Genomic DNA, 26,580 nt, shown 5'->3' with positions numbered 1-26,580 from the left:
GAACCACCAGTGTCTGGCTGGGATTTGATTTTGAGTGCAAAGAACACCTACCACTAAGAAGATGAGGAAAAACATTTAAAAATAAATAAAACCAGTCATATTAATAACAATTTGTGGGAAATAAGTGAACTATATTAATATTCAGAATTGCAGGAATGACCCATTTTTGGCAGGAACACAAATCACCTCAACAAAGTGGAAATTTGGGACTCTAGAAAACAGATAAAGGATGATGTGAACATCTGCAACTTTTAAGGTTTTCAAAGCATTTTGCAAACAGTAAAAATTCAAGCATTTATATTGTTGATGACAAAAGCAAAAATGGACTTCTAAATTAACCCTATTTCTCTGTATGCACATATATTTTCATTTCAGAAATTATCTTGTGACAGCCTGAAAATTGGGTTTGTGCTGTTCAGCCCACGCTGGCTATTTCAGAGCCACCATAGGTGAGAGCACGAGCTACAACTACAGGCGATGAAGAACCCACATTACCTCAAGCACTAGGAGCTTTACAATTAATTTTTAAGCAGCCATACAATCACAAGCACACAGGCTTTAAAGACATTCCATAATTGATTTGTGTTTTTATTCACAAGACACTATGTTGGAATTGAACTTTACAACTTGGGCGGGGGGTGGGGTGGGGGAGAGAGGAGCAGAAGTGAGAGAAAAAGGAGGGAGGAGGTAACAATGTTCGTCAGGAAAGGTAATCATTAGCAGGGCGCCGGTGGCTCACGCCTGTAATCCTAGCTACACAGGAGGCTGAGATCTGAGGATCGCGGTTCAAAGCCAGCCTGAGCAGGAAAGGCCGTGAAAATATCTCCAATGAACTACCAGAAAACTGGCAGTGGTGCTGTGCCTCAAGTGGTAGAGCGCTCGCCTTGAGCTGAAGAGGGACAGCGCCCAGGCCCAGAGTTCAAGCCCCACGGCCGATCCCCCACCCCAAATGTAATCATTACCTTAGGTATGTAACTGTAAGCCCCTCTGTACGTCACCTTTACAATAAAACTAAATAAAAGACTTAATGTCAGAAGAAGAAGAAAAGAGAAAGCTCAGGCCCAAGATCGCTTGGGCGGAGCGGAGACACACAAACACTAGCACGCTCTCGTCCCGTCCTGCACCGGGCGCTTCCTCGTGTCACGTGACAGCCCTCCTGCCCGCCCCTTCCACGCTTTTTCCTGGGGGGGGGGTGGTGGTGGAGAGGAGCTCCTGGACAAGTTATTAAGACTTAGGAGTGAGTCCTGGAGGAATGACAGCGCTAGTAGAAAGCTGTCCTTTCCTTCCACCTCTTCGGCGTGAATAGCATCAGCTTCTAACTCCCCTCACTTCTCTTTCAAAAGTGTCTTGGGAAACGTCAGCATCCTCCCGCGCGTAAGGGTTTCTTCCAGCCTCCTCCCGCCCGCCCACTCCGCCCCGCCCCCACTCCGCCCCGCCCCCACTCCGCCCCGCCCCGCCCTGCGCGGGCTGAACCATTCTATATTCTCGAAGGGGGGGGGGAGCGAAACAGAGACACCAGAGAAGGGGTGTCTGAAAGCTCAGTCTGGTTCCCTTTCAGACTCCGTGGTTGTTTTAAACTCTGTCTGTATTCGTAGGGGTGTCGGGTCCTGCGGGGCTTCGCTCTCCTCGCGACGCCCGGCGGCTGCGGGCGGTGTCAGCCCTTTGCCGCGGGGCTGCGCGGATGGTCCGCACCACCCGAGTCACGCGCTCGGGCTGAGGGCGTGGGGGGGTGGGGGCGCGGGCTGCCAGGCCTGGGCGACCGCGGCTGAGCGTGAGGGCCCGCTGCCGCCTGCGGGTCGAGGGCTGCAGCCGGGGCCCCTCGCGTGGGGTCCGCGGCCCAGAGTGACCCCCGCGGGGTCACTTCCTTCTAGCGAAGTGAAGAGACGGGACTCCCGCCGCCTGGGGTCCTGCGAAGGCCGGGACGGCGCCATGGGGCGGACCTGAGGAGAGGTGGGTCTGGGGGCCCGGCCCCGCGGAGTTAGTGGGCAGGTGATGGGGGGGAGCTTAGAGCTGACGGGAAGGCATTGCGGAGGACCCCGCCTCCGAGGGGATGGTGATGAGGGTGAGTGGCACATCTTAGCTTCGGGGAGGAAGCGGGTCACCTGGGGCACCCCCCCCCGCCCCCCGTCAGGGTCATCGGTTGAATTCCCTGCGCTCGGCCTGCCTCCTGCTCCGGGTGTTTCCCCCTGTGCTTTGAGAGAGAGAGAGAGAGAGAGAGAGGGGTGGTTGGCTTTTCCTCCTTGGTTGGCCGGAGGAGGACCCTCTGATGACGCTAATAGGCCTAGCACAGCTTCCTCGGGCGTCAATAGACCTCCTTTTGTCTTTCCCCTGGAAAAATCAGTTAGCCAGCTCAGTACCTGGCTTGCAAGGTGCAAGGTGGTCCCCAGCCATCACGGGTAGGCCAGGGCGCCAGGAGCTGGTTGGAATTTGATCCTGGTTCTCCTGCCCTTAGTCACCTATCACCAACCGTGATGCCCAGCCAGCCTAGCAGGAAGACCTGTGTCCCAGCAGAGAAAGGCCACAGCTGCTCCAGTGCTGGAGGCACTACATTATCACCATTGTCATTAAGTGATTGAGCAATTGTGGCACATGACGCTGTTTGCCCTTCTAGTGTGGTGTGTGTCTGGGGAGCTCTGTAAATAAATAGAAATCCCGGTGAAGCTGGAAGGACTCTCCTGTGGCAGTTTTCATCCCTGTGTACTTTGCTGGGATTCCAGCTCCTACTGAGTGAAGCTCCCCTGCGGGAGATGCGTTTGTAGAGTTGGGTGCTTGCTACTGGTTAAGCTCCATTGTAACCCCTTATTTCCTTAGGGTGCTTTTAGTGACCCCTAATTCTCCAGGCTGGTGTGAGAAGACAACAGAAGTAGGGATGAAGTAGACCCAGGGCCCAGTGGAGAATGGAAGGATGGTGCCGTGTTCAGGACAGTGATTCAGCTAGTGTGGGCAGGGACATGGTCAGGCAGCCAACCTCCTCAAGGAATTTGAGAACTTACTTTAAGCATGATGACGAAGAGACTGTCTTGGGTTCTGGAAAGCTTGTTGGGAAGGATGATAGTACACTCACAGCACTTTGTTCAGCAAAATTGGAATGGGCATTCAAATTGGAGAAAGATGAAAGAATTGGCCTCTTTCTGCCCAGAATTCAAATGCTGTGTACTGTGAGACCCTGAGAGACCTTATTCAGTAGGTAGGAGGCAGGAGGGCTCCTAAGCCACAGAACCACAAGTGTATTAGTGGGTTTTTTTTTTGGGGGGGGGTCCGGTCGTGGGGCCTGAACTCTGGGCCTGGGCACTGTCCCTCAGCTCTTCAACTCAAGGCTAGCACTCTACCACTTGAGCCACAGTTCCACTTCCAGCTTTTTTCTTTTTTGCTTATGTGAATTGAACCCAGGGCCTCATGCATGCAAGGCAAGCACTCTACCACTTGAGCCACAGAGCCACTTCTGGCTTTTTTATTTTCTTTCTTTTTTTTTTTTTTTGCCGGTCGTGGGGCCTGAACTCTGGGCCTGGGCGCTGTCCCTCAGCTCTTCAGCTCAAGGATAGTGCACTACCACTTGGGCCACAGTGCCACTTCCAGCTTTTTCTGCTTATGTGGTGCTGAGGAATGGAGCCCAGGGCCTCATGCATGCTTCTTATCATAACAGAATACCTGAAATGATAACTTGGAAAGAAGGACAGGCTTAGTTTGGTTCATGGTCTCAGTCCATAAATGATTGGTCCCTTTGGGCCTGTGGTCAGGTAGAACATCTTAGCAGGGGAGCACATAATAGCACAAAACTGTGTTTTGGGAGTCGTAGAACAGACATTTTGGTTTTTGGTCACTGCATAGTGGCCAGGAAACAAAGACAGATGGATTTGGGGGGAGAGGAGGAGGAGCAGGGGTGGGGGCAGCAGTCCCTATATCCCCCCTTCAAGGGCACTTCTTCTCAATAGGCCCTACCTCCTAAAAGTTCTACCACTTCCAAACCACTATTAAGTAGGCACCAAGCCTTCAACACATAGCATTTGGGAGACATTGGGATCTGAAGCATAACAGCAGATAAATCTCCAGTCCTCTTGCTGTGTGTGCCCTGGTTTTAGGTCAGCTAAAAGCTTATTGAGAAGGTTTCTTCATGCTACAAAGATGACTGCTGTTAAGTCAGGAACCAGTGGCTCATACCTGTGATCTTAGCTACTCAGGAAGCTGAGATCTGAGAATTGAGGTTCTAAGCCAGCCCCACCAAAAAGCTGGAAGTAGAGCTGTGCTTCAAGTAGTCAAGTGTTAGCCTTGAATAAAAAGCTCAAGGACAGTGCTCAGGCCCTGAGTTCAAGCCCTAGAACTGGCACCAAATAAAGTTTAAAAAAAAATCACTGCTCTGGGGCTGGGAAGGTGGCTCAGTGGTAGAGCACATGCCTTGCATGCCAGAGGCCCTGGGTTTGATTCCTCAGCACCACATAAGCAAAAAGAAAAAAGCCGGAAGTGGCAAGTGGCTCAAGTGATAGAGCGCTAGCCTTGAGCTGAAGAGCTGAGGGACAGCGCCTAGGCCCAGAGTTCAGGTCCCATGACTGGACCCAAAAAACAAACAAAAAAAATCACTGCTCTTAGAATTAGCTCTGGGTTTTCCCCCCTGACTTTCTTCCTCTGACTTTTTCTTTCCTTAGATAATGTCAGGTTTTGAATCTGAAGTTACCATACTTGATTCATCCGGCGAGACCTTGAGTGCTTTGGTCTAGGTGGGATGGTGGAAGTGTGCTTCTTCTAAGTATAAGGTTAGTACTGATGATTTGCCTAAGAGCTGCTTTTCTGTGTCTGTCTTACTGAGAAGTACCCATTTCTCTTTTTGTGTCTCTCCAAGGAGTTTGTAGCACCTTTTCCAGTGCCACTGCCTCTGCCTTTATTTTGGATTCGACTCCCCTTCCTCCTACTCAGACTTCTTATTCCATCAGTGGTCTGTCCTTCCTTGTTCCTTTTTTTTTTTTTTTTTTGTCAGTCCTGGGGCTCTAAATCAGGGCCTAGGCACTATCCCTGAGCTTCTTTTGCTCTAGACTAGCACTCTACCACTTGAACCACAGTACCATTTCTAACTTCTGTTTATGTGGTACTGAGGAATCAAACCCAGGGTGTCATACATGCTAGGCAAGCACTCTTCTGCTAAGCCACATTCCCAGCCTCCATCCTTGTTCTTTTGGCCTCACTCTAATGAGTCCCATGAACCCTTTATTTAAACCCATTCCACTTGGTCTGTGCCCCTACTGTCCTTTCTTTTTCTTTTTCTTTTTTTTGTCAGTAGTGGATCTTGAACTCTGGGCCTGGGCACTATCCCTGAGCTCTTCAGCTCAAGGCTAGCGCTCTACCACTTGAGCCAGAGCACTACACACGGCTTTTTCTGTTTATATGGTGCTGAGGAATCGAAGCCAGGGCTTCATGCTTGCTAGGCAAGCACTCTACAACTGAGCCACTTTCTCAGCCCCCCTACTGTCCTTTCTGACAGTGTCTTTACTGACTTTGCTACCCACTCTGGTAAGTGGGGCCACCTCAGTTGGCATCTGTATGTCAGCCTCATCAGAGATAGCTTTGCTATCTCTAAAAGCAGTTCCAGGAGCCTTCAGGGATCATGAGATCAGTTTTCCTTCCTCCCAAATTCCCTCAGACCCAGGGCTCTTCCCCCTGTGAGCATGCTCCCATTTCATCTCTACTGAGGACCTGTACCCAATTTCCTTGTGGGATTTTCTTGTCCTGCCCACCAGATTGTTCTCCACGGCCATTCCTGATGCGAGGATGTGCTCTGTGTGTGTGTGTGTGTGCGCGCGTGCACGCACGCGTGCCTATGTGCCTAACTGCCTATTTACGTATTTGTCCATTGAGGTGAGCACATAGGGGTGCATCACAGCATCCAAACTTGCCTGGCAGGTATGGAGTGCTGGGTGAAGTTCCCTCTACTTGGCTCCTGTGGCATTTTCTTTTTTTTTTTTGGGTCCGGTTGTGGGGCCTGAACTCTGGGCCTGGGCGCTGTCCCTCAGCTCTTCAGCTCAAGGCTAGCGCTCTACCACTGAGCCACAGCACCACTTCTGGATTTTTCTTTTTGCTTATGTGGTGCTGAGGAATCGAACCCAGGGCCTCGAGCATGCAAGGCAAGTGCTCTACCACTGAGCCACCTTCCCAGCCCTCCTGTGGCATTTTCTATATGTCATTCCAGTGGTGCTGACATGGTGCTGCATGGTGGCATTCAAGGTGCATTCTGCTTGTACCATCTACCTCCTAGCTCTGTGGCATTTCTACCTGGAGAGCTTTCCATATGATTAGAACTGGTTGTGCTGGCAGGTGACTTAACCTCTGCTGGTCAGGAAGCCCCTGGTGATGTGTGGTCCCAGTGCTCCATGGGCTCTGGGCAGGTTTTGGGGCATGAGCAGGTACAGGTCTGCTGATGCTATTCCTGCCTCCACAGGCTTCTTGCTCATCCCCCAAGGCACCATGAATGCCATCGTTGCCCTCTGTCACTTCTGTGAACTCCACGGTCCCCGTACTCTTTTCTGCACGGAAGTTCTGCATGCCCCTCTGCCCCAGGGTGCTGGGAATGGGGACAGCCCTGGCCAGGGTGAACAAGCTGAGGAGGAGGAGGGCGGCATCCAGATGAGCAGCCGGGTCCGTGCTCATAGCCCAGCCGAGGGTGCCAGTGCCGAGTCCAGTAGCCCGGGGCCCAAGAAGTCGGACATGTGTGAGGCAAGTGTTTTGGGACTCTTGGGGAACATTTTGATCTTTGAGAAGCAAATGGGAGGATGTAGGAGACCCCAGGATGTTGAGAGCATTGGATAAGGCCTTCTGGAAATGACCCAGACCTCAGGGGCTTTTCCTTGACCCTCTGCATGTGCATGCTTCTCTCTAGTCCCTTTGGTTCATTCTCATCATCCCAATATTCAGCCACTGTATGCATTAGCATTTTAAGCCACAGACAGTTGCTGCTCCAGCATGGCATTTACCCTTGTATCCACCCACTTCAATTAGCCTAGTCTTATGTTCCTTCAGCCTATCCCAACAGGCCACATTGTGTGGAGGTCTTTGATCAGGCTTGAAATTGAGTGGTGGTGGAAGCTGTGCTTGGGCATTTGTTTGGGTCTGCTGAGAAGTACATGTACTGGGCATGGTGGCTAATCTCAGCTACTCAGAAGGCAGAGATAGGAAGGATCAAGGCTCAGAGCCAGTCCAGGCAAAAAAGTTTGTGGGATCACAGTAATCAATAATCAGTAAGCCAACATGGTGGCTTACAGAGAGCAAATTCCAATTCCCAGCATATAGAAAGAGAGAAAGGAGGGAAGGAAAAAAGATGCCAAGTGTCTGAGGGATTTAACTGTTGTAGGAATGGTAGTGGAGTAGATGGACAGAAATCACAGAGCCTTGAGGCCTGGCAGGAATGAGAGAGAAGAGGGACAGGGCATTTTGGAAAGCTGGGCCAGACATCTAGAGAGTTCCTGGATCTCCTGGCATCTACCTCAGTGTCCACCTGTGTGCAGTCTTGGGATGGGACTGCTCTTAAGACAGTTTCAGAGTGTGGCAGTGGCTGAAGGTGGGGTGGCTATGAGTATCTCAGCAGAGCCCATTTCATATCTACTCCCATTGGTGGTCTGAGGGGTGGTCCCTAGGGTCCCACACTGACCCTCTGAAGCCTTTCATCCGTGTGCTCACTACCCTTACCTGTCCCCAAGGCCTTTGCCACCTGTTGATTTTAGAACCTAGGACTGAGGCCTAGGAGGAGGTAGATGATGTCATTCAGAAAAGTGGCACTACTGTGTGTCCTGGTCCAACCAATTCTCATTACAACATCAAATGCCATCTGTAAAATGGAATGTATCACTGAAATCATGCCCAGAGTTGTACTCAGGACTGAGTGAGGTAAGACAGGCAGAGCTGTTCTCATAACACCTGTTACCTGTCCTACTAGCTGTTTTCTTTGTTTTTGTTTTTGGTCGTTTGTGGGGCTTGAACTCTGGGCTTGGGCACTGTCTCTGCATTCTTTAGCTCAAGGCGAGCGCTCTACCATTTTAGCCACAGCGCCACTTCTGATTTTTTGGTAGTTTATTGGAGATAGAAGTCTCAAGGAATTTTTTTGCCTGGGCTGGTTTTGAACTCTGATCCTCAGATCTCAGCCTCCTGAGTAGCTAGGCTTATAGGCGTGAGCTATCAGCGCCCGGCTTTCCCTTAGCTTTTTTCACTGATGGCTAACAGTCTGCTGTTTGAACCACAGCTCTACTTCTGGCTTTTTGGTGGCTTATTGGAGATCAGAGTTCCAGGGAACTCTGACTTCAAACTGGATCCTCAGATCTCAGCCTCCTGAATAGCTAGGATTACAGGCATGAGCTGCTGGTACCTGGCTCAAAGGTGTAGGCCAGTCTGTTCTCAAGCTTGTGATCTTCCTGCCTCATCCTCCTCATTACCTGTATGTGCTATGGCCAGCCCTACTAACTTTTATGAGCTTTATGGCCCCAAGGGTCTGCTTTTCCTAGTTAGGAAACTCTTTGTTCCTCTGATGAGTATAAATCTAGAAGCCAGCAAGTTTCTACACAATAATTGAGAGGTTGCGGGTGATGGCATATGCCCGTAACCCCAGCAAGTTTGGATGCTGAGGAGGATCCTGAATTCTAAATCAACCTGGGCTGTAGAGGGATATCCTATCATAAAAAAGAAAAGAAAAGAGAAGAAGGCCAGGCGCCTGTGGCTCACACCTATAATCCTAGCTACTTAGGAGGCTGAGATCTGAGGATCGTGGGTCAAAACCAGCCCAGGCAGGAAAGTCTGTGAGACTCTTACCTCCAATTAACCATCAGAAACCAGAAGTGATGTTGTGGCTCAGAATGGTAGAGTACTAGAGGGACAGCGCTCAGGCCCAGAGTTCAGGCCCCACGACCAACAAAAGAATAAATAGACAGGCAGGGAAGGAGGGAGGGAAGGAGAAGCAAAGAAAAGAGATTAGCTTTCTAAATGCATTATTTGTATAAGGTAGGGCAGTTTGTTGTTTGCTTCCATCTAATAGGTTTTCTTGTCCTCTTGGGCAGGGCTGCCGGTCCCTTGCTGCAGGGCACCCAGGCTATATCAGCCATGATAAAGAAACATCAATCAAGTATGTCAGTCACCAGCACCCCAACCACCCCCAGCTCTTCAGCATTGTCCGCCAGGCCTGTGTTAGGAGCCTGAGCTGTGAGGTAAGCCTGGGGCCTGTCTCAGTGAGAGACCCACACAGACACAGTTCAGTGCTGGTTATGGACAGGGAGGGGCCTGGCCAGTCACTGTGCTGTAGAGCACAGCACACCAGTGGTTGAACCTTAAAGAATGAGTTCTGGTGAATTCTCTGATTTTCTGAGTGGGTGCTAACTTTTTACTTCAAGTGCCAGTTGTTTTTATTTCTTTGGTTTTTTTTTTTTTGGTTGATCGTGGGATTTGAACTCTGGTCCTAGGTGCTGTTCCTTCAGCTCTCCAGCTTAAGGTGAGCGCTCTACCACTTGAGCCACAGCACCACTTCCAGCTTTTTCTGATGTGGTGCTGAGGAACCGAACCCAGGGCCTCATGCATGTGAGGCAAGCACTCTACAACTAAGCTACCTTTTCAGCCCTGTAATTGCTATTTTTTGTCAGTTGTAGGGCCTGAACTCTGGGCCTAGGTGTTGTCCCTCAGCTTTTCAGCTCAAGGTGAGCACCCTACTACTTGAGCCATAGCACCACTTCTGGCTTTTTTCTTATGTGGTGCTGAGGAGTTGAACCCAGGGCCTTATGCATGCAAGGCAAGCACTCTACCACTGAGCCAACTTCCCAGCCCCCTAATTGCTTTTAAAAAAAAAATTTTTTTTTTTGGGTCTGGTCATGGGGCCTGAACTCTGGGCCTGGGCGCTGTCCCTCAGCTCTTCAGCTCAAGGCTAGTGCTCTACAACTTGAGCCACAGCGCCAATTCCGGCTTTTTTCTTTTTGCTATTGTGGTGCTGAGAAATCGAACCCAGGGCCTCATGCATGCAAGGCAAGTGCTCTACCACTGAGCCACCTTCCCAGCCCCAATAATTGCTTTTTTTTAACTGTTCATTTAAAAAAGTTATTAAGCAGTTGTACAAAGAGGTTACAATTCCTTAAGTCAGGAGTATAATGCACCTTGATAAATGTCGCCCCTTACATCGTTCTCCTCTATTATTCCTCCTCCCATCCTTACCCTTGAGTTATATAGTTCAAGTTTGCATAATATAAAATCATGGTTTTGACATATAGGTTATTGTGTTTGTAGTCTCATGCTTGCTAGGCAGGAGCTCTACCACTTGAGCCATGTCTCCTCCAGCTCCTTTTTGTGTTAGTTATTTTCAAGGTAGGGGCTCACTTTATGCTGGAGACTGGCCTGGGTTATAATCTTCCTTTTTTACCCCCCCTCCCACACACACACATGCCAATACTGAGGCTTGAACTTAGGGTCTCACATTCTTTTTTTTTTTTTTTTTTGCCAGTCCTGGGCTTTATCTCAGGGTCTGGCACTGTCCCTGAGCTTCCTTTTGCTCAGGGCTACCACAGCACCACTCCTGGCTTTTTCTGTTTATGTGGCACTAAAGAATTGAACCCAGGGCTTTATGCATGTGAGGCAAGCCACATTTCCAGCTGGGTTTCACTTTTTTTTTGGGTCCAGTCGTGGGGCCTGAACTCTGGGCCTGGGCGCTGTCCCTCAGTTCTTCAGCTCAAGGCCAACACTCTACCACTTGAGCCACAGCTCCACTTCTGGCTTTTTTATTTTCTTCTTATGTGGTGCTAAGGAATCGAACCCAGGGCCTCATGCATGCAAGGCAAGCGCTCTACCACTGAGCCATCTTCCCAGCCTCATGGGTCTCACATTCTTGCTCATCTTTTTTGTTCATGGCTGGTGCTCTACCACTTGAATTATGCCTCTAGTTCTAGCTTTTTCTGGTTATTTGAAGATGAGTCTTTCAGATTTGTCTGCCTGGGTTGGCTCCAAATGGTGATTCTTAGATCTTAGCCAATTGAGTGACTAAGATTATAGGATTGAGCCACTGGCATCTGGTTTTTATCTGCAAGTAGTTGTACAAGGGGATTTTTGTGCATTCCTGATGGATATATTTCTAAGACAGGAACTATTTCTACCATATGTATATATACTATTTTATTGTCTGAATCATCACATGTTCTTAGAAACCCAAGTAGATTGACTTGTTCCTGAACTCCATAGCTGTTGCTCTTGGTTTATCATAAAGAGCTCATGGTCAGTCACTAAGCTTTCTTGCCTATATCCATCCACCCGAGGAGGCTCCCCCCATCCTCTGCTGGTTGTCATTGTTGTCATGTGTTCTCATTTCCTGCTGTGAGTCTGCAAGCAAACAGACGGTCATGTGTGCTCCAATTATGTATTAAGAACAAGAGTATCAGGCTGGGAAGGTGACTCAGTGGTAGAGCACTTGCCTTGCATGCTTGAGGCCCTGGGTTCGATTCCTCAGCACCACATAAGCAGAAAAAAAAAAAAAACCAACAGAAGTGGCACTGTGGCTCAAGTGGCAGAGTACTAGCCTTGAGCTGAAGAGCTGAGGGACAGTGCCCAGGCCGAGTTCAGGCCCCATGACCAGACCCCCCCCAAAAGAGAACAAGAGAATCATTGTGGCGGGGGGAGGCTGAGGCCTAAGAAAAGAGGTGCAGATGTCCAGGTGCTGGTGGCTCATGCCTGTAATCTTAGCTACTCAGGAGATTGAGATCTGAGGATCGTGGTGTGAAGCCAGCTTGGGCAGGAAAGTCGTGAAACACTTCTCTCCAATTAACCACTAGAAAACTGGAAGTGGTGCTGTGGCTCAACGTGGTAGAGTACTAGCCTTTAGTGAAAAAGTTCAGGGACAGTACCCAGACCCTTCGTTCAAGCCCCAAGACTGACAAAAAATGAAAAGAGGCACAGATTTTGCGCTATAGGCTCTGACGTGGCTACTGGTCTTGTCCACTCTACGTGAATAAGCTGGCACATTACAGTCCTGAGTAGATGGAATGTTTCTACAGAATGATTTGTGGCTCAAGGAGAAAGAAACTAATGATCCCATTGTTCTAGCCCTGTTACTTTACAGTAAATAAAGTGACCTCTAGAAAGTTTGCTAGAGGGCTGGGAAGGTGGCTTAGTGGTAGAGTGCTTGCCTCACTCACATGCATGAAGCCCTGGGTTCTATTCCTCAGTACCACATATACAGAAAAAGCTGGAAGTGGCGCTGTGGCCTAAGTGGTAGAGTGCTAGCCTTGAACAAAAGAAGCTCAGGGGCAGTGCCCAGGCCTAGAGTTCAAGCCCAGGATTAGCCACCAAAAAAAGAAAAAAAGTTTGCTGGGGTTAAGGGTCTTGCTTAGCAGTAGACCGGGTGCTTAGCATGCCCAAGGCTTTAGATTTCATCCTTCACATTGTAAAAATGAAAAAGAATTGGTAATTGCAAAGCTCTTCACTCATCTAACTCCTCTTGCTCTCCTTGGATTACCTGTGGCTAATCCATGATGAAAGGTCTGAAGAAGGGCTGGGGCTATAGTTCAGTAGGAGAGTACTTGCCTAGTATGTGCTATGCCCTAGATTCCACTCCTGGGTCAAAGGAGGCTTGGAAATGTTTTCTCTGATGGCAGGAGGGCTGTCTCTTGAGTTGTCATGCTTTTCTTCCAGGTGTGTCCTGGCCGGGAAGGCCCCATCTTCTTTGGAGATGAACAGCATGGTTTTGTGTTCAGTCACACCTTCTTCATCAAAGACAGCCTGGCCAGGGGCTTCCAGCGCTGGTACAGCATCATCACCATCATGATGGACCGGATCTACCTCATCAACTCCTGGCCCTTCCTGCTGGGGAAGATCCGAGGGATCATTGATGAGCTCCAGGGCAAGGCCCTCAAGGTGACACTGGGGTCAGGAATAATGGTGGCATCTTCACTGAGGGCACAGGCAGCTGTGTTCCTCTTCTCTGGGCAGCTGCTGTGCGCCCAACTTGTTCTCTTGGCTTCAGAGTTGAGGATGAGTGATGCACCTGCTGGCCAGCCCATCTGTTCTGGCCTTGCCTGTACCACCGTCCTGTCTCTCTTTCAGTCTGGCTTCTTCTCTTTGGTCTTTGTTTCCTTTGCCCTTCCTGTTGCAACTGTCCATTGGTCTGTCTTGACCTGTACCTAGCTTAGCCCTCTCAGGACTGGCAGGCATGCTCTAGTGACAGTCCTTACATTGTGGTGGTTCCAGATGGATGAAGCTGTTCCTTGAGCCATCCTGGGGGTACACCTCTGGGTGTTGGAGGCCCTGTGTCTGTCCTCTGGAGTGGCTGCTAGAGTTAGTCATCTGGGCAGCTATTGAAGAGGACACTCTCCCCTTTGCATTTCAGGTGTTTGAGGCAGAGCAGTTTGGGTGCCCACAACGTGCCCAGAGAATGAACACAGCCTTTACACCGTTCCTGCACCAGAGGAATGGCAATGCTGCTCGCTCGCTGACCTCCTTGACCAGTGATGACAACCTGTGGGCATGTCTGCATACCTCCTTTGCCTGGTAACACTTCCTGGGGCTTGGCAGCTGTTAGTATAAGCACTCACTGGATTGGCTGGATCATCACAACTTCGGAGAACAGCTCTTGGCCAAAGTTGCTGGCCATTTCCCAGTAATGCTGACCCATGGGCACTAATGAGTGAGCAAGGGAGCCTTGTACTCAAGGGATAGTCCTCTCCTGGCCTCAATCACACAATGTCACACAGTTAGATGGAGCTCGCTTCCTATGATATGCAAACCATTTCTGTGGCAACATAGTAAAACTCTCTCTCTGAAGAAAATACGCAGTAAACATCTGGCTCAGGTCTCATGAAAAGTTTTCATTGGCAGGGCCTCCATTAGTGAAGTCTGACTTGGGCCACTTCTGAAGTGGCTCCTTCCAAGGACCAGTGCACTGTGCAGTAGAGGCCTCATGGAGCCCATGTCCCTAGATTGACTGGAGAATGGGGTGGAAACCACAAGGCCTTAGGCCCTGGCTCTGTAGTAGTATATGTGTCCTTTGTAGGTGTTTAGTAGAAGCATGCTGTGTTACTAAACCCAGGCCAGCCAAAGGAAGATTGAACTCTAGTGCTGGCAAGGAGGAGGGTCAGTGAGGGGAGGGGAGTTAGTGGATGTACTAGATTCCAGTCTTTCCTGGCTACCTGTGCACTGTGCTGTCCCTTGTCCCCTTATAGATAGGCCTTGTTGTCACATTGTGTAGATCTTGTCTTGGTGTGAGTTCCTACAGGTCCAGTTCCTGAGGAAAAATACCTGCTCCCACCGAACATATAGTTCCTTCTATGTTTAAAACATTCTTTGAAGTTGACAAGTAAAAATTAAATCACATACACTTGTGCTACACAGCAGTATGTGTAGTATGCAAGCATGTGCTGCCTAATGGCAGTTCAGTTAGTAGCCACCTCAGTAGAGGAGTTCTCTCAAGATCGGCTTGCCTGAGGATGTTCACCTCAGCTCTGTGGTGTCCACAGTGACAGCGTTGCTCAGGTGTTCACTTACCTTACCTTGTCATACTTTTCTTTGTAATGAAAACACTTAAAGCCTTACTGAGCTTGTTCTTCCTACATTTGAAAACCATTTTTCTTTTTTTTTTTTCTTTTTTTTTTTTTTTTTTTTTTGGGGTCCGGTTGTGGGGCCTGAACTCTGGGCCTGGGCACTGTCCCTCAGCTCTTCAGCTCAAGGCTAATGCTCTACCACTTGAGCCACAGCGCCACTTCTGGCTTTTTTCTTTTTGCTTATGTGGTGCTGAGGAATCGAACTCAGAGCCTCAGGCATGCAAGGCAAGCACTCTACCATTGAGCCACCTTCCCAGCCCCATTGAAAACATTTTCATTATGGAATTTCACAGGCTCAGAGTAGAGCAGACAGTGCAGTAAGCCTCCAGGTCTAGCATTTATACCATTTCACTTTTCTTTTCCCTGACCCTTCACTTTTTTTTTTGTGCAGTCTTGGGGCTTGAACTCTGGGTCTGGGCACTGTCCCTGAGCTTCTTTTGCTCAAGGTTAATGCTCTATCAGTTAAGCCACAGATCCACTTCAGGCTATTTTGGTGGTAAATTGGAGATGAGAATCTCACAGACTTTCCTGGCTAGGTTGGCTTTGAACTGAGATCCTAAGATCTCAGCCTCTTCAGTAGCTGGGATTACAGGCATGAGCACCTGGCTGTCCTTTCACTGTTTTCCTAGAATATTTTCAAAGCAAATCTTTGTTGTATCATTGCAACTACAAGTATACCCATAATACCATTATCCTACCTTACAGAATTGACTGGTTCCTTAGTGTTAGCCAGTGCATTCATGTTAGATCTTTTGTCTCTGAGATGACTTTGCATCAGGATCAGAACAAACAGTTCCTCTCATTTCTTCCTCACACTTTTTTATTTTTTTTTTGGTCGTGGGGCTTGAACTCTGGGCCTGGGCACTGTCCCTGAGCTCTTTAGATTAAGGTGAGCGAGCTACCACTTGAGCCACAGTGCCACTTCTGGTGTTTTGGTGGTTACTTGGAGATGAGACTTTCCTGTCTGGGCTGGCTTTGAACCACAATTCTCAGATCTCAGCCTCCTGATCTTCCTCACACTCTTTAATGAATTACCTGGGTTGTGTCTTGCAGAATGGCTGAGTGTCCAGATAGGGACATCAGGTACACTCAGGCCTGATTGTCCAGGCCAAAGGCCTTATGTTTTTACTCTTGTAAGGAACCTCACAGCTGGTGCTGTTTTCTCCAGGCTTCTGAAAGCATGCGGCAGCCGACTGACTGAGAAGCTCCTGGAGGGTGCACCGACTGAGGACACCTTGGTCCAGATGGAGAAGCTTGCTGGTGAGACTGGGTGCTACTGTTGGGGCCCTTTTCCTGTGGTGGGGGTGGGGAGTAGGCCAGCAGGAGGAGCTACTATAGGGAAATGTGTCTGAATAAGCCAGATGAGCCTTGGCAGTTCTGTGTGATTCCTCTTTCCTTCCTCCTCTTTCTCTTTCTCTCCTTGAAAGAGTCTGTTCTCCAGGGAGTTTGGAAAAGTAACCATTACGACTGCCTATAGAAAGGACTGAGAGATTGAAAATGTTTGCCCCTGTTGTATGATGATAGCCATATGCCTGGTGTTGTAGCAATTCTCTTAAGGTTTGCTTGGAATAAAGAATGTTGTTTCTGGTTTTTTTTTTGGTTGGTTGTGGGGCCTGAACTCTGGGCCTGGGCGTTGTCCCTGAGCTCTTCAGCTCAAGGCTAGCGCTCTACCACTTGAGCCACAGCGCCACTTCTGGCTTTATTTTTTTCTGCTTATGTGGTGCTGAGGAATCGAACCCAGGGCCTCAGGCATGCAAGGCAAGCGTTCTACCACTGAGCCATCATCCCAGCCCAGAATGTTGTTTCTGTTGGACCTAAGTTTTCCATCCAGAGCATTGGTTCCCCAGCCTCCCAGGGTCTGGCCTTCCCCTCACATTCATGATTGAACCTCCATACCTGGGGATGAGTCCCCTGTTTGTTGCTGTCTTCCCAAGGGATCCTGGTGTGGGGTACCCAGATAATCCTGGCAGACTCTCCTCAGTTCCCACAGCTGTGGGGTGGGGAAATGGTCATTTGCAGTGTATGTTGTGCAGTTTGTTTGCTGACGGTGCTTCCTGTGCCTTTTTTTTCCCCCTAGTCCTGGGGCTTGAACTCAGGGCCTGGGTACTGTCCCTGAGCTTCTTTTTTGCTCAAAGATAGCACTCTACCACTTGAGCCACAGTGCCACTTCTTGCTTTTTCTGTTTATGTGATGCTGAGGAATCATAACCCAGGGCTTCTTACATACTAGGCAAGAACTCTACCACTAAGCCACATTCCCAGCCCCTTCTGTGCTTTTTTAAGGATGGCCCTTTTAAATAGTTGAAACATTTTTCTCTGGCAGTACTGGAGTTTGAAGTCAGGTCCTTGTGGTTGCTAGGTAAGATGCCCTGTCCCTTGAGCCACCAGTTCTAAATGGAGCTCTTCCAAGGTTTTCCCTGCACCCACTTGTGTTTCTGAGAGCTCTTCTGTGAGGTCACTCAGGAATAAAGTCTTCATGAAAGCAGAGCACACTCAGAAAAGACAGACCATGTCATTGCCTGCCTGCTCTCCTGGTCATTTGGCCATAGATGGCTTATTACTGTGCCACTCATAGACTTGCACACCAGTTCATGCAATCATGATGTCTACGTGAGAAGTCAGGTCCACTACAGCTTTCTGGAGAGGAAGACAAGCAGGTGAGTGAGGCTCTCTGCCATGCCTGCACTGTGTTGAGTCACGAAGTAGCTACGTGTGGGCTTAGGCCTCAACTCAGGTGTCAGACCTGACCTCAGATCCTTGCTCTGCTGCCCATGGGCCCCCCTGCCCCAGGTCTCAGCATGACATGCAACGGAGGTGTATTGTGAGGTCTGCCATAAAGATTAATTGAAGTAATAAGTCTGTGCCTTCATCTGTGAGTGTGAATGAGGATGTTGACCCAGGATGTTGGGGAGGACTGAGTGAAGCAGTGTGTGGAGCCCCAAGAAGGGCTCCTGCAGAAGAGCACAGGACACATACTCTGTAGCACTTGGTTGGTTTGAACTTTTCCACCCATGGGGAGCAACTTTGCATCTTTCAGTGAGAGGTTCTGAAATGTGTCCTCCCTGGACCAAATAAATGCCTTCCTGCCTTCCCGGTGCCTGGGGCAACAGGCACAGATAGATGAACACAGCCAGGAAACAGCTGGTATTGTAGCCACACCATCCTTGGGGCTAGTGTGATCACAGGAGGAGGCTACATTCCATACCTGTCCTTGTTGTCTGTCTTGTAGACTTAGAGGAAGAATCGGAAAGCTGGGACAACTCAGAAGCGGAAGAGGAGGAGAAAACCCCTGTGTTGCCTGAGGGCGTGGGAGGACGGGAACTGACCAAATGTCCTGCAGATTCATCCTTGCTCTCAGACTGTGGCAACTGGCAGCCCCGAAAGCTCTCAGTCTTCAAGTCTCTTCGACACATGAGACAGGTAAGCAGCAAGTGTACATATAGTCCCAGGAGCAAACCCCAGAGAAGTGTTCAGACTTCTCCATCCAGTATACATTGTCTTCTGGGCTTACCCTCTTCCAGCCAGGAGTGACCAGCAGTGGGAGGCTGAAAGTACAGTGGCCATTGAGATGTGGCCATTGAGATGTGTTAGACCCAGAAGCAGGGCTCTTTTAGTACAGTGTAGGTTCAGAGAAAAGCCTGGCTGTTTTCTGCAGACTCCTAATCTTTGTTATTCTAGACTCTTCTAAAAGGATCAGATTGTACTGTTATTGTGTACGTGCAGCTTAGACTCTGTGGCTCATGCTTGTAATCCTAGCTTCTCAGGAGGCTAAGATCTGTGGTTCAAAGTCAGCTCATGCAAACAAATCCAGCTAACCAGCAAAAAGCTGGAACTGGAGGTTTGGTGCAAGTGGTAGCACACCAGCTATGAGTAGAGAACCCAAACAAGTGTGAAACCTGGAGTTCAAACCCAGTCGCAGCAAAAACCAGACCAAAATAAAGGAAAAAAAAAAACATGCTTCATAGTCCCTTTTTTTTTTTTTTGGCTGGTCATGGGGCTTGAACTCAGAGCCTGAGTTCTCTCAGAACCTGGGTAGCTAGGATTACAGGTGTGAGCCACCAGCACCAGCAAGTCTTGTCTTTGAGCATACAACTCCAGGCTTCCCACTTTCCCTGTCAGCCTCCATGGGAAGAGAACTCAGGGTCTAAGCACTGTCCCTAAGCTCTTTTTGCTCAAGGCTAGTGTCCTACCACTTTGAGCCACAGTGCCACTTCTGGTTTTGTGGTGGTTAATTAGAGATAAGAGTCTCATGGACTTTCCTGCCTGGGCTGGCTTTGAACCACAATCCTCAAACCCCAGCTTCTTGAGTAGCATGAGCTACCAGCACTCAGCTTCATAGCCTATTTTAGGCTGTTTGATTTCAAAGTCATTTTTGGCCAACACTCCTCTTCTGAAATGTCATTGTTGGGAGGTTAATGTTCAAGGTGGGTAGGAGAGCCTGTGCTGGGTTAGAGTAAAGTGAGGACAAATGGAAAGCGTCAAGGACCCTGATGGCTCCTGTAGCTGTAAAGGAGGAGGCTGGGTAGCCTAGTTTGGGCTGTGCTGGCAAACCCCATGTCCTTCACGTTCCTGAGGTGTGCCTGCTGCAGATCACTACCAAGTAGTTCAGCACAGCAAAGTGCATCTATAGAGGAGGTGACTTGTACAAAGTTGGTACCTTTGTGCTTCAAAATAGCATCGGGGGAAGGATATTTCAGTGGAAGAACTTTGGAGTCTTGTTTTTATTTTTTAGTTTTGTTGGTTGTGGGGCTTTGAACTTGGGGCCTGGGTGCTGAGCTCTTGATGTTCAAGGCCGGCCTACTACCACTCTGAGCCACAGCGCCACTTCTAATTTTTTGGAGCTTAATTGGAGATAAGAGTCTCACAGACTTTCCTACCTGGTCTGGCTTTGAATCTCAGTCTTCAGATCTCAACCTCCTGAGTAGCTAGGATTATAGATGTGAGATTACAGGTGTGAGCCACCAGTACCTGGCAAGTCTTTCTTGTCTTTAAGTGTACAAATCAAGGCTTCCTGTGGTTCCTATCAGCCTGCCCAGGAAGATAAGTGTCTCTGTCCTCTTTTTCACTGTCTCCTTTGATATGCAGAGAAATTTTCTAAATACACACAGAAAGTAACTTCCAGCAGAGGGGAGAGAAGTTAATTATGAGAATGCAGAAAGTACTGTGTGCTGTGTTTCAGGTCCTGGGTGCCCCGTCTTTTCGCATGTTAGCCTGGCATGTCCTCATGGGCAACCAGGTGATCTGGAAAAGCAGAGATGTGGACCTTGTGCAATCAGCGTTCGAAGTTCTCCGGGTGAGAGCATCTTTTACTTATGTACTGTGTGGCCAGGCTGTGTCGGCTCAGTGTCTTTGGATGTGACTGTGACTACTAGCACAGAAGCTCCAATCTAGGACCTAACAATGACAGTCAGTACCATTACCTTTTTTTTTTTTTCTTGTTCTAGTCCTGAGGCTTGAACTAGGAGCCTGGACACTGTTCCTTACCCTTTTTTTTTTTGGTCGGTCGTGGGGCTTGAACTCTGGGCTTGGGCGCTGTCCTCGCGCTCTTCAGCTCAAGGCAAGGGATCTACTGCTTGAGCCACAGCACCACTTCCAGTTTTTTTAGTGGTTAATTGGAGATAAGAGTCTCACAGACTTTTCTGCCTGGGGTGGCTCTGAACCATGATCCTCAGATCTCAGCCTCCTGGGTAGCTAGGATTACAGGTGTGAGCCACTGGTGCCCGGCTTTTCTTAGCTTTTTTGCTCAAGACTGGTACTCTGCCACTTAAGCCACATCTCCACTTCTGGCTTTTTGGTGGTTAATAGGAGATAAGAGTATCAGCCTGGACTGGCTTTGAACCACAATCCTTAGATCTCAGCCTCCAGAGTAGTTAGGATTAAAGGTGTGAGCCACCGGCACCTAGTATCATTCCCATTCTCTTATCTCTAGTGGAAAGTCTTGTCCTGGAAGACTGATAACTTCCCTGTCTACTGTTCCCCACCCCTCCAAGAAGCCATCTTACAGGTGTTCTTGAGAGGGGAAGGGTGAGCAGAGCATGCTAGCACAGCTGCCCTGATGCCAACGAGGTAGGAGTCAATGTATGAGTGATGGTCAGGATAGGAGTTGGGGGCCTCTTGGTGGGAGACCACCCTGAGGGACCAGGACACCCCCTGGAGAGAGGCTGTGAGCCAGCTGCAGAGGGTGTTTCAAGTTGGGGTGTGGGGGCAGGTGGGACTGTGATGGGTTCTGAGCTACCCTGTCCTCCGCAGACCATGCTGCCTGTGGGTTGTGTCCGCATCATCCCATACAGCAGCCAGTATGAGGAGGCCTATCGCTGCAACTTCCTCGGGCTCAGCCCGCATGTGCCCATCCCTGCCCATGTGCTGGCCTCAGGTGTGTGCCTTTGTGGGATGTGCCCTTCCTGCTGCTCTGGGAGATTCCCCAGCTTATAATGGAACTGGATCTTAGTCACGGATTTGAGGGTGTGGCCTGCTGTTCTTGAAGGCACCTGCTTTCCCAGTGGCTGGGGGCTTCCCTTTCCTGACTTTGGAATGGGTGGGGGCCTGAAAGTCAGGGTGGTTCACACAACTGTGCTTCTCACAGCCTGCGTCCTGAGCCCTACTTCGCTGCCTTACTTTGGGTCATGTAGGAACATGAAAGCTCTGCTTTCTGAGGTGGCTCTGAGTGTCGTACACCAACAGCTGAGTGGCCTTAGGCAAGCTCATGAGCTCTCGGTCCTGTCCTGTCTGTGGAATGGGAGCATGGTGGGGTGGGCTATATATGATGCATATCATTGTGATTGCTGTAAGAAATTACTAGTTTAACTGAGGCCAAAAATGAGTCCTTAACTCTGTTCACAAAAGGTTTTAAACACCACAGCGTCAGTCTCAGGAGACCTTTGCTCTGGCAAAGTACAGTGCAGGGTGTTCCTGGCTCACATGGCTAACTTTGGATGAGCTTGTTAAGAGGTGACCACAGAATGGTGTATTTTGTGTTGCTACAGAGTTTGTGGTGATTGTGGAGGTTCACACAGCCACGCGCTCCACCCTCCACCCAGTTGGGTGTGAGGATGACCAGTCTCTCAGCAAGTTCGAGTTTGTGGTGACCAGTGGAAGCCCTGTGGCTGCAGACCGAGGTAGGTAGCACTGCGTGGGGGTTGCCCTCTGGCAGGGAGGGAGGAGTAGCAGGACCTGCCTGTCGTCCAGTGCTGCTGCCCCTTGTGCCTCTGCCTCATCCACAGTTGGCCCTACCATCCTGAATAAGATCGAAGCTGCCCTCACCAACCAGAACCTGTCTGTGGACGTGGTGGACCAGTGTCTCGTCTGCCTCAAGGAGGAGTGGATGAAGTAAGCATCGGGCCTTAGCCACCAAAACTTCCCAGAGAGGGCAAAGCCATCCACGCAGCAGGCTCTGCTGGGGAAAAAACAGTTTCTGGGAAAGAGGCTATGCAGTGGCCCCTGAGTGTACAGAAGTAGAAGTTAAGAGCAGGGTTCAGATAGCAGCCCTGCCACGTAGGAATCTGCTGACCTTGGGAAGGTCTGGCAGATTTTTCTGCCTGGGTGGTCCTTGAACTTCAGTTCTCTCTATCTAAATCTCAGTCTCCTGAGTGGGTTGGATTACAGGTGTGAGCTACTAGCACCCAATTCCCCCCCTCCTTTTTTTTTTTTTTTAATACTGGGCATTGGACCTAGGTCTTTACCCATATTGGGCAAGTACCACATTACTGAGCTATACCCTTGCCTGATCATTTCCCTTCCTTCCTTTCTTTTGTTCCCCCCTTTGGTGGTAAGTGAATTTGAACTCATCAAGTTTCTTTTTTTTTTTTTTCCATTTTTTTCCCCACCCCCTGCCTACTCATCAAGTTTCTTTTTTTTTTTTTTTTTTTGCTGGTCATGGGACCTGAACTCTGGGCTTGGGCGCTGTCCCTCAGCTCAAGGCTCAAGGCTAGTGCTCTACCACTGGAGCCACAGCGCCACTTCCGGCTTTTTCTGTTTATATGGTGCTGAGAAATCGAACCCAGGGCCTTAGGCATGCAAGGCAAGCGCTCTACCACTGAGCCACCTTCCCAGCCCTCATCAAGTTTCTTAGGCAGGTACTTCATCACTTGAGTCAGGCCCTAAACCCTACTTCCTTTTCTTTAAAAGCATATGTTGTTTTCTTGTGTCTTGACTCTTTGCTATTTTCCTCAAGGTTTTAGTTAGCCAGACAAGGAAGCTCAGAAACAACTTGTTTCTTCCATGAAGTTTTTCTTTTTTTTTTTTTGACCGTTGTGGGGCTTGAACTCTGGGCCTGGGTGCTGTCCCTCAGCTCTTCAGCTCAAGGCTAGCGCTCTACCACTTGAGCCACAGCGCCACTTCTGTTTTTCTGAGTGGTTTATTGGAAATGAGTGTCGCATGGACTTTCCTGCCTAGGCTGGCTTTGAACCTCGATCCTCAGATCTCAGCTGAGTAGCTAGGATTACAGGCGTGAGCCAATGGCACCTGGCTATAGGCTACAACTCCCTGCTGCACCGCGTACCCCCCCCCCCCCCCGCAGTTGTGGGGCTTGAACTCTAGGCTTGGGTGCTGTCCCTGAGCTCTTCAGCTCAAGGCAAGCATTCTACCACTTGAGCCACAATGCCACTTCCTTTTTTCATTTTCTTTTTCTTCCGATGAGTCTCCCTATGTTGCCTAGAGAGTTTGTATGCTCAGATTATCTTCCTGCCTAGCCTCCTACTCTGAGTAGCTGGGACTACAGGCATGCCATACCATGCTTGGCTCTTGCTCAGTTTGCTGTGTTGACTAGTAGTCTATTTCCTTGGGCTAGATAGAGGTCCTAAGTGAGTAGCTGTTTTTCTGAACCCTTTCAACTGAGTGTGATTTCCCTTAGGGCCTACAGGGCCCTCACAGTTCTAGAAGCTGTTTAGGTCCCATGAGCAGAGCTCTGGTGCTTGGGCTGTGGGTCTGAGTGTGTATTTTTGTGTTTTTGCAGCAAAGTAAAGGTCCTGTTTAAATTCACCAAGGTGGACAGTCGCCCCAAAGAGGACACGCAGAAGCTCCTTAGTGTCCTGGGTGCGTCAGAGGAGGACAATGTCAAATTGCTGAAGTTCTGGATGACAGGCCTGAGCAAGACCTACAAGTCACACCTCATGTCGACAGTCCGCAGCCCCACAGCCTCAGAGGCTCGTAACTGACCTGAGGAGCATCTGAGTCTACATCTGGAATGCACCATCCTCCAGCTGCAGAGAGGAGGGCTACTAGGGTTTCTCAACTGCAGTGTGGAACACTCAACAAGTACAAGTCACTGGGTTGGCCTTTGCTGTGCTTGTGGGGCTGGAAGGCAGCGGAGTGGGGGACAGTAGGTCTCTGTGTTGGGTACCTCTGGAGAGGTGAGAACCGACTGGAAGAGCCAGGTGGGTGGGCCAGGCCCGACTCGAGTGTGTGAGCTGCAGGAACTGCCTTCTCTTGGAGTTAACATCACAGCACTTCCCTCTTTGAAACTTAGCAGTTTCCTGGGTTTGTGATTGTGTTTTGCCACACTTGTGAATATTCAAGATATCCACCCATCTGCAGTCTCTTTTGGCAACTTGCTTAGACCCCTGTGAAGGCTCTTGGTGAAGCTGTGTTCCCCATCTCTGGGCATCTAAAAGTTCATGTTGCTCTGAAGTCATGGTCCATGGGGCTTGAACGTGCAGTTCAAGGATGAAGACTCTGATCTCTAACAAAGATGAGGCTTTGTGGAAGCATTCGGTCCTTCCCCCTTGTCTAACCCAACTGAAGGCACCACGGCCCACCATGACTATCCTGTGTCATTTCCCCTCTGTTGTCTTCACCATTTATTGTCACTGCAAGTAACTGCTTCCAGTGTGGCATTACCACACCATACAGTTTTATAAAGGACTCAAGTCTTGGGAAGATTTTTGGCAAATTTCCCAATTCGTTTATAGTTTTCTGTTTATATTTAAAGTGAAGATTGAGTTTGTGTTTAGTTCTCTGTATAATGCAAGAACATTGCGACACAGTAAATACGTTATTTTTGTAAATTGCTGACTGCATAGTTTTTTTGTTTGAGCCTAATGACAAGCTGTGTTTACTCCCAGGAAACAGTGTTGCTTACCAGGGGAGGTGTGCAGAGCAGGGAACAGCAGGTGATCCGTTGTGCAAACATCATAGACTACAGATGGGACCAGTGTTGTATGTGTAATCCATGAGTGGCTGAAATATGATTACATGGAACATATTATGGTTATGACAACACCAGAGTGTGGCCAGTGCTAGGTGGGGTGTATAAGCCACTGTGATCTTGGTCAGTGTTCTGGAATTTCCTTTGTGGAGCTGGTAGTAGAGAGAGGCTAAAACTCGTGGAGGGTCTACTAACATGTACCTTTGCATTCTGTCCAATCTCAGGAAATGGCCCAGTGCTAGCACATATTTAGGAGGAAGGCGTTGGGCTACCTCACTGTGAAAGTGACAGTCACTAGAATTGGAAGATATGTGTTTTGACCATGTAATTGGGGGGAGTTAAGCCCTGCACAGTTAAGGGCAAATGGAGAAGGGTTGCATGCCTCATATCCTTGCAGCTTTAGGGATGAGTCCTTGTGCGTTTTTAGTGTGTGATAGCCCCTGGGTCACTGTGTTCAAATAAGCTTCTTGCCAGTTGTCAGCCAGTTGGGTGATTAAGTCCACTTGTTAAGTAGGGGAATGTGCTAGCTTTACATTATTTCACCAGAAGGAAGCAGGTGTTTCCAAGGAAACTGGAGCCCATAGGCTCCAGTGCTGACTAGGCTTTTTATGCTGCTGTAGGCCTTCTCCCTGAAAATAGTGCACATGTTTTTCTTTCATATCATGTGCATGTCTATATGAATAACTGCTAATAAAAGTTAAGAACTGGCCAGGTGCCGGTAACTTATGCCTGTAATCCTAGCTACTCAGGAGGCTGAGATCTGAGGATCATGTTTCAAAGCCAGCCTGGGCAGGAAAGTCCATGAGACTCTTATCTCCAATTATCCACCAGAAAACTGGAAGTGGTGCTGTGGCTCAAATGGTAGAGTACTTGCCTTGAGCTGAAGAGCTCAGGAGCAGCATCCAGGCCCAGAGTTCAAGCCCCACGACCAACCAAAAAAAAAAAAGTTAAGAACTTTACTGGGCCAGGCACTAGTGACACACACCTGTAATCCTAGCTACTCAGGAGGCTGAGATCTGAGGGTTGCAGTTCAAAGCCAGCTGGGCAGTAAAGTCCATGAAATGCTTATCTCCAATGAACGACCAGAAAACCAGAAGTAGAGCTGTGACTCAAAGTGGTAAGTGCTAGCTTTGAGTGAAAAGAGCTCAGGGACAGCATCTAGGCCCTGAGTTCAAGCCCCATGACTGACAAACAGACAACAAAAATCCCAAAACTTTACTGGGATCTTCTGACAACTTTTTTTTGGCCAGTACTGGTGTTTGAACTCAGGACCTCATGGTTTGCTCAGCCTCCTCATTCATGGCTGGTTTTCTACCACTTGACTTGTGCTTCCAGTCCAGTATGTGTGTGTGTGTGTGTGAGAGAGAGAGAGAGAGAGAGAGAAAGGAAAGAAAGAAAAGAAAGAATATACAGGGCTTGAACCCTTAGCTTTTTTTTTTCCCCTAAAGACTGCCATACTACCACTTGAGCCACACCTCCATTTCTGGTTTTTTTGCTGACTAATTGGGGAGGTACGAGTCTCATATACTTTCCTGCTCTGACTGACTTCTAACTGTGATCCTTAGATCCAAGCCCCCTGAGTAGTTAGGGCTGTTATGAATCATCAGTGGCCTGGCTCGGGTATATTTATTTATTGGCTGTTAATTGGAGACTTTGCTGCCTGGGCTGGCTTTAAACCACAATCTTCAGATTGCAGCCTCCTGAGCAGTTAGGATTACAAGTGTGAGTCATTAGTGCCTGGATTAATTTCTGAATTTTAAACCTATCCTTTCCCTCTCCCCTTTCCCCAGTCCTAGGGCTTGAATTCAGAGGCTAGGTGCTGTTCTTGAGTTTTGTTTTTGTTTTTGTTTTTTTTGGGGGGGGTCTGGTCGTGGGGCCTGAACTCTGGGCCTGGGCGCTGTCCCTCAGC

At 49.0% G+C, this 26,580-nt stretch overlaps 1 protein-coding gene across 1 annotated transcript; it reads left to right on the top strand.

Annotated features, from left to right (window-relative positions):
- The first annotated feature begins 1,738 nt into the window (after positions 1-1,738).
- On the top strand, positions 1,739-24,531 carry Flcn (folliculin). Its single transcript, XM_013016555.1, has 13 exons — positions 1,739-1,950; positions 4,641-4,748; positions 6,425-6,699; positions 9,027-9,173; positions 12,628-12,849; positions 13,322-13,482; positions 15,700-15,791; positions 17,760-17,950; positions 19,710-19,823; positions 20,780-20,903; positions 21,514-21,645; positions 21,751-21,856; positions 23,481-24,531. Exons 3-13 carry the CDS (start codon positions 6,451-6,453, stop codon positions 23,680-23,682), a joined length of 1,740 nt encoding a protein of 579 aa, XP_012872009.1. The 5' UTR covers positions 1,739-1,950; positions 4,641-4,748; positions 6,425-6,450; the 3' UTR covers positions 23,683-24,531.
- The last annotated feature ends 2,049 nt before the right edge of the window (positions 24,532-26,580 follow it).

This window comes from Dipodomys ordii, unplaced genomic scaffold (assembly GCF_000151885.1).
Source record: "Dipodomys ordii isolate 6190 unplaced genomic scaffold, Dord_2.0 Scaffold31, whole genome shotgun sequence".
NCBI lineage: Eukaryota > Metazoa > Chordata > Mammalia > Rodentia > Heteromyidae > Dipodomys > Dipodomys ordii.
Note: the sequence above shows the minus strand (reverse complement) of the source record. Positions and strands in the feature narration are given on the sequence as shown.

Excerpts from the sequence above, each read along its gene's own strand:
- Flcn (XM_013016555.1), top strand. The coding sequence starts at position 6,451 with ATGAATGCCATCGTTGCCCTCTGTCACTTCTGTGAACTCCACGGTCCC. Across the intron at positions 6,700-9,026 it reads AGAAGTCGGACATGTGTGAG|GGCTGCCGGTCCCTTGCTGC; the intron begins GCAAGTGTTTTG and ends CCTCTTGGGCAG. Across the intron at positions 12,850-13,321 it reads TCCAGGGCAAGGCCCTCAAG|GTGTTTGAGGCAGAGCAGTT; the intron begins GTGACACTGGGG and ends TTTGCATTTCAG.